The following is a 14,331-nucleotide window of genomic DNA, read 5'->3' as shown; positions in this document are numbered from 1 at the left end:
AGAGCCAGAACAGACTTTAGAGCTACCAAGAAAGTCTCAAGGGCTATCTGGACAGGTTCATTATCCAGAGACCCAAAAGTTGTCCCAAAGGACAACTTGGCAAAACAAATGTGGTAGTCACATCACTGCCCATTGGGATGGGTTTATGGGCACAGCCTGTTCCCAGAATTTTCAGAGGGCAAAGCTTTTAACAAAAACCAATGCTAAGGCTGAGGTGAGTGGATCACTTGAGGTCAGGAGTTCGAGACCACCCTGGCCAACATGGTGAAACCCCATCTGCACTAAAAAAAATTACAAAAAATTAGCCGAGTGGTGGTACGTGCCTGTAGTCCCAGCTGCTGGCAAGGCTGAGGCAGGAGAATCGCTTGAACCCGGGAGGCAGAGGTTGCCGTGAGCTGAGATGATGCCACTGCACTCCAGCCTGGGTAACAGTGTGAGACTGTCTCAAAAAAGAATAAAAATAAAAAAACAACACTTCATCATTACAGTCAGTGGGCTCTCTGAGTCCATTACCAGATAACTTAAAATGCCACTTGGGCTATTACATCCATGAAAAGGAGAGTACTGAAACGGCATGGCAGGGGTATTTATAAAGGAAATCATGAGGGCAAAGGGGAAAGATGAGTTCACACTTCTTCCTGCCTCACCCTCCCCACCCCACTGAAAAAAGTAGGGCTGGCAAGGCACCGTGGCTCACACCTGTAATCCCAGCACTTTGGGAGGCCAAGGCAGGTGGATCACTTGAGTCCAGGAGTTCAAGACCAGCCTGGACAACATGGTGAAACCACCCCACACTCCATCTCTACGAAAAAAAAAAAAATAAGAAAATTAGCCAGGCTTGGTGGTATGTGCCTGTAGTCCCAGCTACTTGGGAGGTTGAGGTGGGAGGATCATTTCAGCCTGGGAGGTCGAGCTGTGATCCTGCCACTGCACTCGAACCTGGATATGATAGGGCAAGACCCTGTCTCAAAATAACAACAACAACAATAACAAAAGTGGGGCTTATGGCAGCCTATGTTACCTTTTGCTTTTAAATATTTTCAGTGTGTCTTGGCTAGGAGGAATAAGTGCAACTTTTGTCTAAGTCCAGGAAAATACTAATGACCAACTATTCCGTGTTTAAAGAGGAATGCCCAGTCATATGGGAAATAATGAGGCTGGTAACACCGTTTCTACGAAACAATCGAGCTGCTAAGTCCTCAGTTAGTAAGGGCTTCCCTTTTCAGAGGCACTCGACTCAAAACCACAAAGAAGAACCTAAATAAAGAAGTTGGGAGTCACCAACTGCTGAGGTTCTGTGCACATCCAAGGGAGTGTTTCCAGTCTCTGTGTTGTCACTGGAACTCATGGATGAAGGCTCCCCAGGCTTGCTCACTCCACACCTGTGGCTGCTACAAGATTCAGTGCTTTACACACAATTCCTCCCTCAGCAAAGTCATCGGAGTGACCCGGCTTTGGGGCTCTGAGGTCTTCTGAGTACAGATTCTCTCCTGAAGCCTGTGGCATTTGAAGGTGAATCTAAAAACTCACCTAAAACATACACTGCCACCTGATTCACTGAGAAAGGCCCAGTTCCTTCTCTATCCTTCGCAAGGGCAGGTGTGACCAGACTGGGGGCGGGAAGGCTGCTTCTAAGACTACAGATGGAACGGGAGCGGTGTTGTGCAGAAGGTATGTCCGTAAGCCGAGATGGATGAATCCATGGGACGGGAAACCAGACTGGAGGAACAGGTCCATTGTTCTGCTTATGAGAAACCAAAAAAAGAGATCAAGAGTGGGGAAATGCCCACAGACCTGCTTGCCAGCGTCCACTTAATACTGCAAGAGAACCCGAGGTGAAGGCAGCAGACAAGGCGTGAGACCTGAGCCCCTCTGGGCAACCAAGGCTGAGCTCTGCGAAGGCACGTTTTAAACAAGGCTGCCTGGAGGGCAGCATATGTCCACAACATATGTCCCTTTGTCCTCCCCCTCCTGACACCTCGGGCTCCCCTGAATTCGTCACTCAGCCTTTCAGCCAGTGAAGCAGAGCAAGCTTCAGGGGCCCAGATCACCGGTTAAGGAAACAGAAGCCTTGGCCTCACACAATATTCCAAATCCTCAGCTCCCTGGGAGGGACTTTTGTTGGTGCTAATGTCGACGAGGATTATACCATTACTGTTAAAGCAACTGTGGAATACCGTACCCTATGAGAAGTACTCTATCACATGACTATTTGTTTAAACCTCACAACCATCTGTAAGATAAGCTCGATTATTATCCCCATTTTTCAGATGAGGCTATTGAGGCTTGGGTAAGTCAAGTTGCCAGGAGCTGGGAAGTAGCAAGTCTAAGTTCAAATCCAGCTCTTCCAACTCCAAGTCCAACATTCTCTCCACCTACCCTCAGCCTTCAGCACCCAGTGGCCATAGACCACAGCAAGAGATACTGAGGACCTCCCAAAGTGAAGCATCAGGGCACCTGCCACTCCCAGCCAGTCCTGCCTGCCCTGCTTTAACCTCCTTCAAGTACCCATGGACTGTAAATGATCAACATGAATCACCATTCCTGCAGTGGGCTCCTCTCCATGTGACTAATTTTTACAGCATCTTTAAGATGAAATGGATTCCTATATTTATAAGGGAATAAACAGAATTAGAAACTGATATTTAGCTTATTACTTGCCCTTAAAAACTTCTTACCTCCCAGACAAAAATGTTCATGTAGAATAGGAAACTACTTGAATATGCAATTCACTAAACCAAAACCAAAGTTTAATTGAAATAATTTTATTTCTCATTGGTTGGGGCTACATAGTTATTATGTTTGCAGTAAATATGCATAACCATATTATTATTAATAGTAATAGCTAATATTTCCTGGGCACTCACTATGTGCCAGATACTGTTCAAGGTGCTTTACATGTACTGACTCAGTTCATCCTCACAGCAAAACGGAGGGTGGGTACTATTATAAACCCAGTTATAAAATGAAAAAGTGAGGTACAGAGAGGTTAAGTAAACAGCTCAAGGTCACAGAGCAGGTAAGGGGAGGACATAGGCATGAATCCCAGTCTTCTGACACTCATCGAATAAGCGACAGCTGCCACAGACACTTGCCTTTCTCCACCTTGGAACTGTAATCATTTAACTTGGAGTTTTAACCGTTAAGCAATAATTTGTCTCATGCTAACACATAAACACTTAGGCTACATAAAATACAAGTGTCTTTGAATCACATCAATTCATTTATCCTACGAACCAAGGTCCATGATTCCACTGTTTTTCCCGTTTATATCTGTTTTCCAGATACAGACATAGAAATCGAAAATAAAAATGAATTGAAAGAGCAAGGATGCTATCTTTCTGGCCTACAGATTACCAAAGGCATTTCTGACAGGCCGGAAAATACAGAGATTTTCTTCAGGGAAGAACGGTTCCAAATCCATGTGTCAACCATACAGTCAAAGTTACCACTGAAATGTCCCTTCGCACCTTCAAAAAGTATGGCATACAATATTCATTGTATGCAACACCGTACATGAACACGTATGTAAATAGGCAATGCACGCAGCAATGTACAGAATAGAGCACATATGCAAAAGAGAAGTACTTTGACTCCACTTTAGAGAAACATGCTTATTAAATGATGCACGTAGTGAAATCTGCGCAAGTTGGAACTAAAGCCAGAGAAATGCAGCTAGTAGGGAGTTTTATTCTTCACTATTTCTGCATGAAATGCAGCCGTATCCTCATCATTTTTGCAATACTACCCTTGTTCATCCAGACCAATCTGCTAAGAGAATACAGTCCCTCATCAAGGCAGCACCTCAAAGTTTGCTTTTAGGTGTGCAAAATAAATTCACAGAGACCCTCTTGGTGGTGCTGCCTTTGCCCAGCAGTTCACCAATGACTTCGTGCAAGAAGAAGCCCATGCAGCATAATAGAAAACACGATTCCAGCAGCATGCAAGATGAGCTGCAAATGCTGGGCAATTGATTAGCAAGGCGGTGCCACTGCAGAGAGGCCTCTCGGCGATCCTTTTCATAAGGTGTCTAAGATTCAACAAGGGGAAGAGTTACCAAAATGCAGGATAGAGCCCTTGCTCATTTTACAACTAATTCACTTTCTCCTATTGTTAAATACACCAACAAAAACTCCCTCAGAAACAAAGATAAATACACAAAGCTGGCTGAAAAGAATTTTCAGAAATACCTTTTTCCCTTAATAATTATTGACATTTTAAACGAAGCTATAAGGAAACAAAAATCAAGGTAATTTTATTTCTTACTACCTGGGGCTACGTAGTAATTATGGAAATGGCAAGGAATTTGCCACTTTGAGTAAGCATAAGTGTATAAAATAATTTGATTAAATGAAATACGGTTACCTTAGTCATCATAGTAATTTGACAAGGACTTTAAAAATGTCTGTCTCTGTTGAAAATGTCAACAGACAGTTTCCTCAGCTGTCTGCTTCTGGGTTGAATATGCAAAATCTCATCCTCGAAATGATGTTTCTTTAGAAAAAAACAAAGGAGTAACAAATCTAGCAGTTTCGCCTCACCCATTAATTGCAAGCCCACTTGACTGTTCTCAGGCTGAAAGAAAAAGTGTGACTACAGAGCAGTGAGATAGAGCCTCATTAACCACACTCAGTCATCTATGTCATTATTTTGTCACCACAACCTCAAACTTATTTTTCTATAACTCTAAATAGGGAAATACCTACCCCTTGTTCACAGGAACTCCCTTTGTGCCCCACCCAGGAAACTAGACTGGCCTTTTCTCAGTTTTCGACCTGAGGAAATTCAAATATATTTGTATGTATGCCTCAAACTAATCGTCTAGAGGTGTCAGAGGTTTTAATTTCCTGTACACACCCTTATCTACTCCGGTCCTCAGTAATTTGATACCACACAGAAACCTCTATATACAGGGCTACCCTCAGCGAGTGGCTTAAAACATTTTAGGGAGTCTCTGCAAAACACCAATAAGCACACACAAAATGACTTTCTCCCCATGCAGTTCTCATATGCCTGCATCTTCTCCAACCAGTCCAAGACTCAAGCACATGTTACATCCTTACAAACAGGACTGGAGCCACTCAAAGCCAAAACCCAAGTAGAGGAAAATTAAATTGCATTCTCTGCTGCATACAAAATGACTATCAAACTGAGCAGGCCTCTCCTCTTATGCTGCAAGAATTATGTCACAGCCAGTCAGGAGGTTTAGCTGACTATGATGGAACATCCCTGTGACTATTGGCTTATCTGAAGCATGGTTTCCAGTTAAGATGTTTGTAACTGTAATAGATTTCAGAATCCACAGTTGGCCCAGGTTGCACCTGGGTTACTTTATCTAGATCACTGAGTCTGGCTTTCAGGATCAGTGTCTTTCTGTACCCCCCGACACCAAGGCAAAAGTTGCAGGCCCCCAGCCTAGCCTAACAATTGATGGCCTTCTTATATACAATACACTTTTCCCTTGAGTCTCCTCCCTGGGCAGGTTCTTGGTGGAAAACTAACACATGCATACATACACACACACACAGACACACACACACACAGACACACACATTTTCTCTCTCTCTCTCACATACACACACACGCACACACAGACACACACACAGAGACAGACACATTTTCTCTCTCTCTCACATACACACACATACAGAGACACACACATTTTCTCTCTCACATACACACACACACAGAGACACACACACATTCTCTCTCTCTCACACATACACACAGACACACACACACACACACACACGAGTCCTCCTTCTCAAAGTTGCTTCTTAAATCACAGGCAACCTTCTGCTTCAGTTGTGCAGTTGGGAAGCCTACACTCGTGTCATTCAGGACACTGAGAAATTTGTCTTTTCAGAAAAAAAGTAAGGAAATGAAACTGCAAAATTTTAAGGCACCTGGGGAGATGAAATAAGAAGGTGGACTCTGGGAATCTAATAGGAAATAATGTTGTTGGCACAGAATTCGTAACCACCCTCCTTTCTGTGAGAGGGAGCATTGCTGGCACTGTCCCAAGGCAAGACCTTCCTCAAGTATCTGGAAACGCCTCATTAGAGGGGCAGGCTGATTGCCAACCTGAGGATCATATATAATGCACACTTGGCATGTGGACCCTGCCCTGTGGTCCCCTACAGACACAAGGTCTCAGGTTTCCTAAGAAAGCCATTATGAATTAAAAGGAAGAAATCAGCCTTTCCTGCAAACAGCTGCAATATTTCATTCTCCAATTATCCACAGAGAAGTCTCACATGGCTGAAGGAGCAAACTTTTTTTCCCCATCTCCCAAATAACAGATGAAGAGAAAACTCTGAAGTGGCCCAGAAGAGCAAAGCCCATAGCAAGCTGAGTCAGTCAACCCTGACAAGCCAACTATTTATTTTCATGAGGCTCTGATGGCAAGGCAAAGACGAGGGCAGCCGGGCAAAGCAGAGCCCTTAGAGCCTTATGCCTCCACTCCTAGTAATCAAAATGAATTCAACTTCCTAGGCCTGTCCTCTCCTGGGCCTCCAGCTGCTTTCTGCAAGTCACCTGTTGACTCCTGTTACCCTACCCCACTCAACCAGGCTTTCCATCAGCTAAGGCTAGAAGTGCCAGGACGCCGCCACCAGGTGGACCGAATTCCTCCTCTGCCTGCCATTCCCCCGTTCTGGGATTAAAGTCAACCTCCTATCTCCTGCGGCCAGCCCTTCCTCCAGAAGTCCACCATTCCAGGAGTACTCGGCTTCTTAACTTTCTAAAGGAGCTAGGCCATTCATCTAGTTGCAGCCCGGCTTCATTTCTTTGTCAAATCCTTAGATCACTGCAACCGAAAAATAGTAAGCCCACGCTTTTATCATTCCTGGGGTGAAAAGTTCTGTTGGTGTTTGCCACACATGAATAATGCACTCCACTGAGCAAAATTGGTTTGAGGCAAACAAACCGTTAAACTGGAGGCAGCTGTTGATATACTAATTACCTCCTTCTAAACATAGACCCTGTTAGGTATTATGTACTTTGCATATGTCACAGTACAGACCCACATATATTTTATTAATGTGAATTTGCATCTCTGTAATACATGTACTTATTTAAATATTTTAAGTCAAATTTCCCCTAAGGAAGTGCTGATAAACTGACTCCCAAAACACAATTATCCCCTATCCCTCAAATTCCAAGGGCCAATAGGTACTGTCTGCAACTGCATATCGTAACTATAGACACAATAAGTGTATTTTATAGAACAGAAAACAAGATAAGCTTTTGACTACAGGGTTCACTTGCAGTCTACAAGTTAGGAATGCACAACACAGAGACGGGGACGTAAACGCTTTTCGTCTCAGAAGGAGCAACAGAAATGTATTCGATTTTCAAAAGCCCTGAAATTCTGTCACCCCAGGAACAGAGCTGTTTGAAGACCCTCTCTCTCACAACCACCTAACTTACTCAACACCGGAGACCAAACACTGCTTGTATTTCCCTCTAACAGTGAGCTCTGAGCCTTAAGAGATAGTTTATGAATGGTATACAGCCCCCAGCGTCTGGCCCTCATTAACTTTACCCCAAGGCCAGGAATGAGGGATTAATCATAGCATCAGGATACGCATGGTTCTATCTCTGGATGTGGTTATTCAATGGCCAAAATCTTGTCCAATTCTATCTCCATCAAACTTGCTCAGGAATACTCAAAGTCTATGACATTTGATTCCAGTTGCGGGTCAACAGCCAAGTAATGATTTAACACTATAAACTCTAAAAAAAATTTTTCCGTTTAGACAGGACTGTACTTAGGTGTGGAAGCACGCTCTCTGGAACTCAAGTTGCGACCACCTGAGCAGGGGAGGCGAAAGCGACAAAGTAGGTACCTGACAGTGCTGAGTCATTACAAGCTGTTTCCTCTGAAATGTTATGCACCCATGGGCCCTCTGAGCATTAACATCCCCTTTCTGGAGGCAAATAAAATACATATTCATTGTGGAAAATGGTGCAACCTTCTGTGGGCGACAGACCACGATGGGGAATTTAGCACTAAGAGTGGATAGCAGGAACTACACAAACTCGCAGCTGCTCTCTAGGTACCGTAACTTTATCCCAGACACTGAAAGAGGGCTATAGGGATACCGGGTGGGAATATTCCCCCTGCAGCCCCGGCTCAGGTCAGGGCCACACTAGGGCGCATTTTACTCTAAGCTGTCATATCCCCCTGTAATTGGCGGATGTAGAAAGCGCCGGGAGAAAATGATGCATGATAGATTTGTTCTCGAGGAGGATGCAATGGAGAGTAGAGGACGCAGGATGCTAACTGGTCTTTCTTCCCATGTGCAGGTCACCTGAAAACCCCGATGCTTTCCTCTCCAAGGAGAACCCTGAACTCACCGTCTCGCTCCGCTCTTATGGGGGGAGAGGAATAGTTTCACGCCCACCTGCCCGCCGCCTCTCCTCCCCCGGCACCCCCTGCCTCAGCCGGGCGCGCGCGAGCTGCTACCGGCATCAACGGTCCCGCCCGCTACCCGCTCCCTGGCAGCCCCGGCCGGCAGCTCCCCCGGCGGCCGCCTCTGCACCACTCGCCAACCTCCACGCCGGGCCGAGGTCATGCCCGCCTGCCCCCAGCGCCGGGCGGCCCCCTCCTCGTGCCAGGCGGCCGCTCGGGAGCCGGGCTGGGGAAGGGGCCCGCGGCGGAGTTGGCTCGGGGACTCACCAGGTAGGCGCCCACCGTGCCCTGCGCCAGCATCAGGGCGCACTCGGACACCAGGAAGATCTTGATGTTGGAAAAGCAGGACACCTTCTTTTTCTTTTTCTTGTTCCTCTGCGCCTCGTCCCCCTGCAGCTCGCCGCTCCGGCCGCCGCCCGACGAACCGCCCGGCTTCTTCCCCTGCATCCTTCCCCCGCCGCCGCCGCCGCCGCCGCCGCTGCCGCTTTCCCGCTCGCCCCGGGTGTCGGGGCCACTGCCGGGCTGGGGTGCGCGCCTCGAGGCTGCGTGCTGTCCCCGCCCCGGGCTCGCGGCGGCCGCCCCCGTCCTGCCGGGGCTGGAGAGGTGGAAGGCACAGCTCCTCGCCGCCGCCGCCGCGCTAGCCCCTTCCTCCTCCTCCTCCCCCGCCTCCGCCCTCCCCTGGCCTCCTCCTCCGGCTCCGGCTGTGCCAATCACAGGGGCTCCTCGCGCCGCCCGCCGCCGCCGCTGCCTCGCCTCCCGCGGCCGCCCGCCGCTGCCATCGCCCGGTTCCCCTTGCCCGCCGGCCGCGCCTGCTCTCACCCCCTCAGCCCCAGCCCCAAGGCCTGGGCCTGGGCCGCCGCTGCGCGCCCTCGCCGCGCCGCTCCTCGCTGCCGGTGCGCCCCCGGGGAGGCACGGGAGGCGGGCTTGGGATGCGGAGGGCGGCCCGGCGGCCGAGGTTGGGAGGGTCCGGCTGCCGGGAGAACTGGGGAGACCCGGAGTCCTTGCGGAGTAAGGGGGGTGCCCCTGAGGGAGGGAGGCGGCGCCCGGCCCCTAGGTGGCGCTGCGGGGCACGGGGCCCCGCGGCGGAGACTGGCGGCTCTGCGCCGGGCGCAGAGATGGGGTGCGGAGGCGCCCCCGCGGGGCTGGGACCCGGCGCTCGGGAACCCGGGTGCCCAGGCCTCAGAGGGCAGGCTGTTCCCAGGAAGGGAGAATACTGAATACCCAGGAAGGGCTTGGCGCGCGCTCTTCTCCGCCCGGGGATTTCTGGGGACAGATGTTGTGCTCTGGGGCTTGGGGAGGTGCCAGAGGTCAGAGCTGCTTGAGGCTTCTGCCGCCTGCCGGTTTCTGCCCCAGCTCTCCCCGGCCACAGGGGGTGTTGAAAAGGCCCCAGACCGAAAGGAGAGAAAGGGGAAGTTAGAGGAATACGTCGGGAGCCCCACGGACTGTTAGTGCCCAAGCCTCGGTGTCCAGGCGCTGCAAGATCGCCGCGGCCCCAGCAGAGGGCCTTGTCCGGCCCTTCATCCGCCCAGGGCCCCGCGGCTGGAGCGCCCAGGAAGCGGCCAGCCACAGGCCTGCTGGGTCCCCACCCCTCCCCTGGCTCTGTGGCCCTGGCCACCATCCTCGGCCTTGACCTGAATGCCTGGCCCATGTCAACCGCTCCTAATTACTCCCCACTCTCACCGTTACCAAGGAGTGTGGGCCGCAGGGCACTACCAATAGGATCTGCTATTTCTCAACTGCAGCGTTTGGAAGCTGAGAGAAAAGCCCGGAGGACTGGACAGGTGCCAGGAAACAGCACCTTCCACCTGGGCCATTGGGGGACTCAAGGAATCATTTAAAACGCTTTCCTTAGTAATTGTGTCAAAGAAAATGACCCACTCTCCCAGGCTCCTGTGTCCAAATGCAGGCTCAACTTCAAAACTCAATAGCAATGAACCCTACCATATTTTTCCTTTCTCCCGAAGAACTTGAATGAGAATAGAGAGTGTAATGGTGGGGGTGTTGTTTTGCTATGGCATTTAAATATAAACTGCTTCATCCTTCTGTGGCTCCAGACATGATCTCACCCAGGCTTGGTGTCGCTTTGAGATGCCCCCACCTTGTCTAGGCCACCTCCTATCTGAATTGGCTTCCCCCACACTTGAAGTCTCTTCCCATTTTCCCTATTTCCTGAATCACTGGCCACACCATTCCCGGCCAGTCCTGTAATGAGAATCCTTACTGTCCCCTCCTTTCTTCCCCACACCCTCCCATCACTCAGAGCCAACTTTTCTGCAGGATGTTTATGTCCCCCTCTTTCCCTCCCCGTCACTTTGCATCCTGGGGTACCTCCCCACTTCCTCCTGAGAAGACCCTTGACAAGCTAGCTCTGTTCTCTGCCTCTGACGATAAGCTACAAAGCTGAGCTGAGACTTTACTTGTCTATGAATGGTGACCCCATTGCTAATGAAATGTGCAGAGTGCGTTATAGTCTTCAACTCTTATTTACATTCTTTGTAATAACAAGAGCTAATGCTTACTGTGTGCTTATTATGGCCAGACACCATTCTCAGTGCTTCACCCGCATTTACAATGTAATCCTCACAACAGTCCTCTAAACCAGATACTATTATTAGGCTTGTTTTACAGATGAGACAACTGAGGCCTAGAAAGGTTAACCTGACCAATGTCACTTGTCTAGTAAATGGCAGGGCAAGTCTTGGAAAACCAGGGTGTCTGCCATTATAGCCCAGGTTCTTTATAACTACATACATATTATCTCATTTATCACCCAGTGTGGTTCATCTCATGGAGAGGCTGGGACTTATGTTGTTCCTCTTTTATAAAGCTAGAAAGGGACAAAACTTGCATCCATGTCCAGCCCTTTTTGTTCTTGTTTGTTTGTTTGTTTGTTTGAGATGGAGTTTCACTCTTGTTGCCCAGGCTGGAGTGCAGTGGTGCAATCTCGGCCCATGGCAACCTCCGCCTCCTGGGTTTCAGCGATTCTCCTGCCTCAGCCTCTGAAGTAGCTGGAATTAGAGACATGTGCCACCACGCCTGGCTAATTTTGTATTTTTAGTAGAGACAGGGTTTCTTAATGTTGTTCAGGCTGGTCTTGAACTCTGACCTCAGGTGATCCACCTGCCTCAGCCTCCCAAAGTGCTAGGATTACAGGCATGAGCCACCATGCCCGACCAGCCCTTTTTGTTCTATACCACAATGCCTCATGTACAGACTGAGAAGGGCACAGGCTTTTTTCAGCTTAACCATTTATTTTAGATTAAAAAATTAGCTGTCTTTAGAGAAATCACACACTTTTGCTGCCAGATAAAGGATTTCGGATTAGGGTTGTGGATTCTTCCTATAATTAATGGTAAGCAGCCATGAAAGTAATCCTGTGCCTGAAGCCTTAAGAATCATCAAAGTCAGCCTCAGGGAAATTAGGCTGCAGCCTCACAACAGTCAGAAAGAAGGAATTTAACAAGTTCAACTCCCTTCCTTCTTTGCTCATCCTTTATTTACTTGTAGATCAGGGCTCCAGGGATGATAAGGTGCGTTTATGAGCACCAGGTGCTTCTGCTGGGCATTCCCCTAGCCCCGTATGCAGACAGAGGAAGCAGCAGAAAAATAGTAAACATCATTGTATCTGTACAGCACATTAATGCTTATGAAGTACTTCTATGTCCTGTATCTCAGCTGAAGCTTACAACAGGGAGAGCTGGTCTTATTAACCCCTTTTTTTCTCAAAAGAAACAACAGCAGGTGGGTTTGGGGAGCTCACCACCAGCAAGTGGCAGGAATTGAGTCTACATTTGCCACCCCAAATTGGTGGGAGTGAGAGCTGAAGCCAGCTGGACTTCCTAGGTCGGATGGGGACTTGGGGAACTTTTCTGTCTTACAAGAGGATTGTAAAATGCACCAATCAGCACTCTGTAGCTAGCTAGAGGTTTGTAAAATGTGCCAATCAGTGCTCTGTAAAAATGCACCAATCGGTGCTCTGTAGCTAGCTAGAGGTTTGTAAAATGGACCAATCAGCACTCTGAAAAATGGACCAATCAGCAGGACATGAGTGGGGACAAATAAGGGAACAAAAGCTGCCCCCCGCCCCAAGCTGTGGAGCTTTGTTCTTTCGCTCTTCACAATAAATCTTGCTGCTGCTCACTCTTTGGGTCCGTGCCACCTTTAAGAGCTGTAACACTCACCGTGAAGGTTCACAGCTTCATTCTTGAAGTCAGTGAGACCACGAACTCACCAGTAGGAACCAACTCCCGACACAGGAGCACCGAGGAGGAAGAGTAGAAGGTAGAGGGTGTTTAGCCCTTCCATGAACTGCAGTGCCCCCTCCAACGAGCCTCTGAAATAGACAGTTGACACTCATGTGAGCAGCAAAGCCGACAACTTAAACCCCATTAAAGGCCTCAACTGGGCTTCCTTAAATGTTGCCTTGGAGAAATGCTGTAACCACCACTTCCATGCTAGGGCCTTTTTCATTCATCTCTCCCTCTAGTGGTGGATGGTGAATTTAGGAACAGGTCAGTATTATGAATGACTCTAGAACCTTTATGATTATTTTAGCCGCTCAACTACTTTCTGGACTAGATGACTTTTCAAGATGAAACTATTGCTAGCTAAGGCTGTGGTTCCGTGATTCCTTACTTTGTTGGCTACTAGAGGTATTCTAAACATTGAGAAGCCAAGTAATCTTAAAATCTGATGTAGGGAAGCAAAAAAGAAAGTGGGGTGACATGGGAAGATAAACTGGCTTTTAGTTCGTAAGACATTAATAAGCTATAGGTAAATGCTTAGTCATCAGGATTTGAAGAGCTTTTCTCCCTCATTTTAGAGAGGACCTCTGTTCATTTTGGTAGGAGAGAAGTGGGTTAACTATATGGTCGTGAAAAAACGACAATATCTTCCTCTGTTACTGGGCTATGGAAGATTTCCCAGCAAGCAGCCTCAATGTAATTCAACACAATGAGAAATTGTTGTTCAAGTAATTCACGTGAAGCATCTTTTGCCAGCTTCAATTTTGTTCACAGGCAAATACAAAGTTGAAAAATAAATGCAAAGAATGATTTCTGATTGTCACTGGGATGGAAAATAGATGCTTAGATTCTCACCCCGTGAATTTTTTTTTTTTCTGAAAATGCACCAATCATATGTTGTGTCCAACCAAGGATAGAATTGGGGCTAGGCCAACTTCTTTGGCTTGAAACTAATATTTGGGCTGAGTTGAAGCTTATTTTCTTTTTCTCAGAGCTTTTCTCTTCCCACCCCCATTTTCCAATTAGCCTGGTCCATATGCCTTTCTACCAAATAGCCTCCGTTTGCTACTTACTATATTCATAGTTTCATGTTGTAAATTATATCTCTTAATTTGAATGTGCCCTAAAGCTCAGCAAAGAAGTGAAAAGGATAAACATCAATGTAGATACAATTCTAAAAAATGGTGAATTCAAGTGGAGAAACAGAAGAAAGAAAGAAGAACATTACTGGAAATAGAATTGATATGAGAAAACCAGGGTTTTAGGGATCTGTTATATTTACGGAAAATGAGTTTTGAGGTAAAGGAGAAGGAATAGAGATAATAAACATTTCCCAATATTAGTACATTTGGGGAGATCATCATTTGCTACTTCTGTTTATATGCATATAAATAGAATTTGTTTATCCACATAGACTGTTAGCTTCTTAAGGGTATAAGAAGTGTTTTACTTTAAAAATAAAGGATCCGCCAGGTGCAGTGGCTCACACCTGTAATCCCAGCACTTTGGGAGGCCAAGGCAGTTGGATCACCTGAGGTCAGGAGTTCAGTACCAGCCTGGCCAACATGGCAAAAACCGGTCTCTACTAAAAAATACAAAAATTAGCCGGGCGTGGTGGTGAGCACCTGTAATCCCAGCTACTCAGGAGGCTAAGGCAGGAGAATCGCTTGA

The 14,331-nt window shown here is 47.6% G+C and overlaps 1 protein-coding gene across 2 annotated transcripts in view; it reads right to left on the bottom strand.

Moving 5' to 3' along the window:
• The window catches only part of SLCO3A1 (solute carrier organic anion transporter family member 3A1), a 326,271-nt gene extending 317,103 nt beyond the window's left edge, over positions 1-9,168 (bottom strand). The window contains exon 1 of one of the 2 annotated variants that reach the window (XM_030815054.1): positions 8,684-9,168. In XM_030815054.1, the coding sequence (XP_030670914.1) occupies positions 8,684-8,863 (180 nt within the window). In that variant the 5' untranslated portion in view covers positions 8,864-9,168. The remainder of the gene's footprint in view (positions 1-8,683) is intronic. The other variant, XM_030815055.1, reaches the window with a different exon arrangement.
• Between the last annotated feature and the right edge of the window lie 5,163 nt (positions 9,169-14,331).

Source organism: Nomascus leucogenys, chromosome 6 (assembly GCF_006542625.1).
Source record: "Nomascus leucogenys isolate Asia chromosome 6, Asia_NLE_v1, whole genome shotgun sequence".
Lineage (NCBI taxonomy): Eukaryota > Metazoa > Chordata > Mammalia > Primates > Hylobatidae > Nomascus > Nomascus leucogenys.
This window is presented reverse-complemented; position numbering and strand designations above follow the sequence as displayed.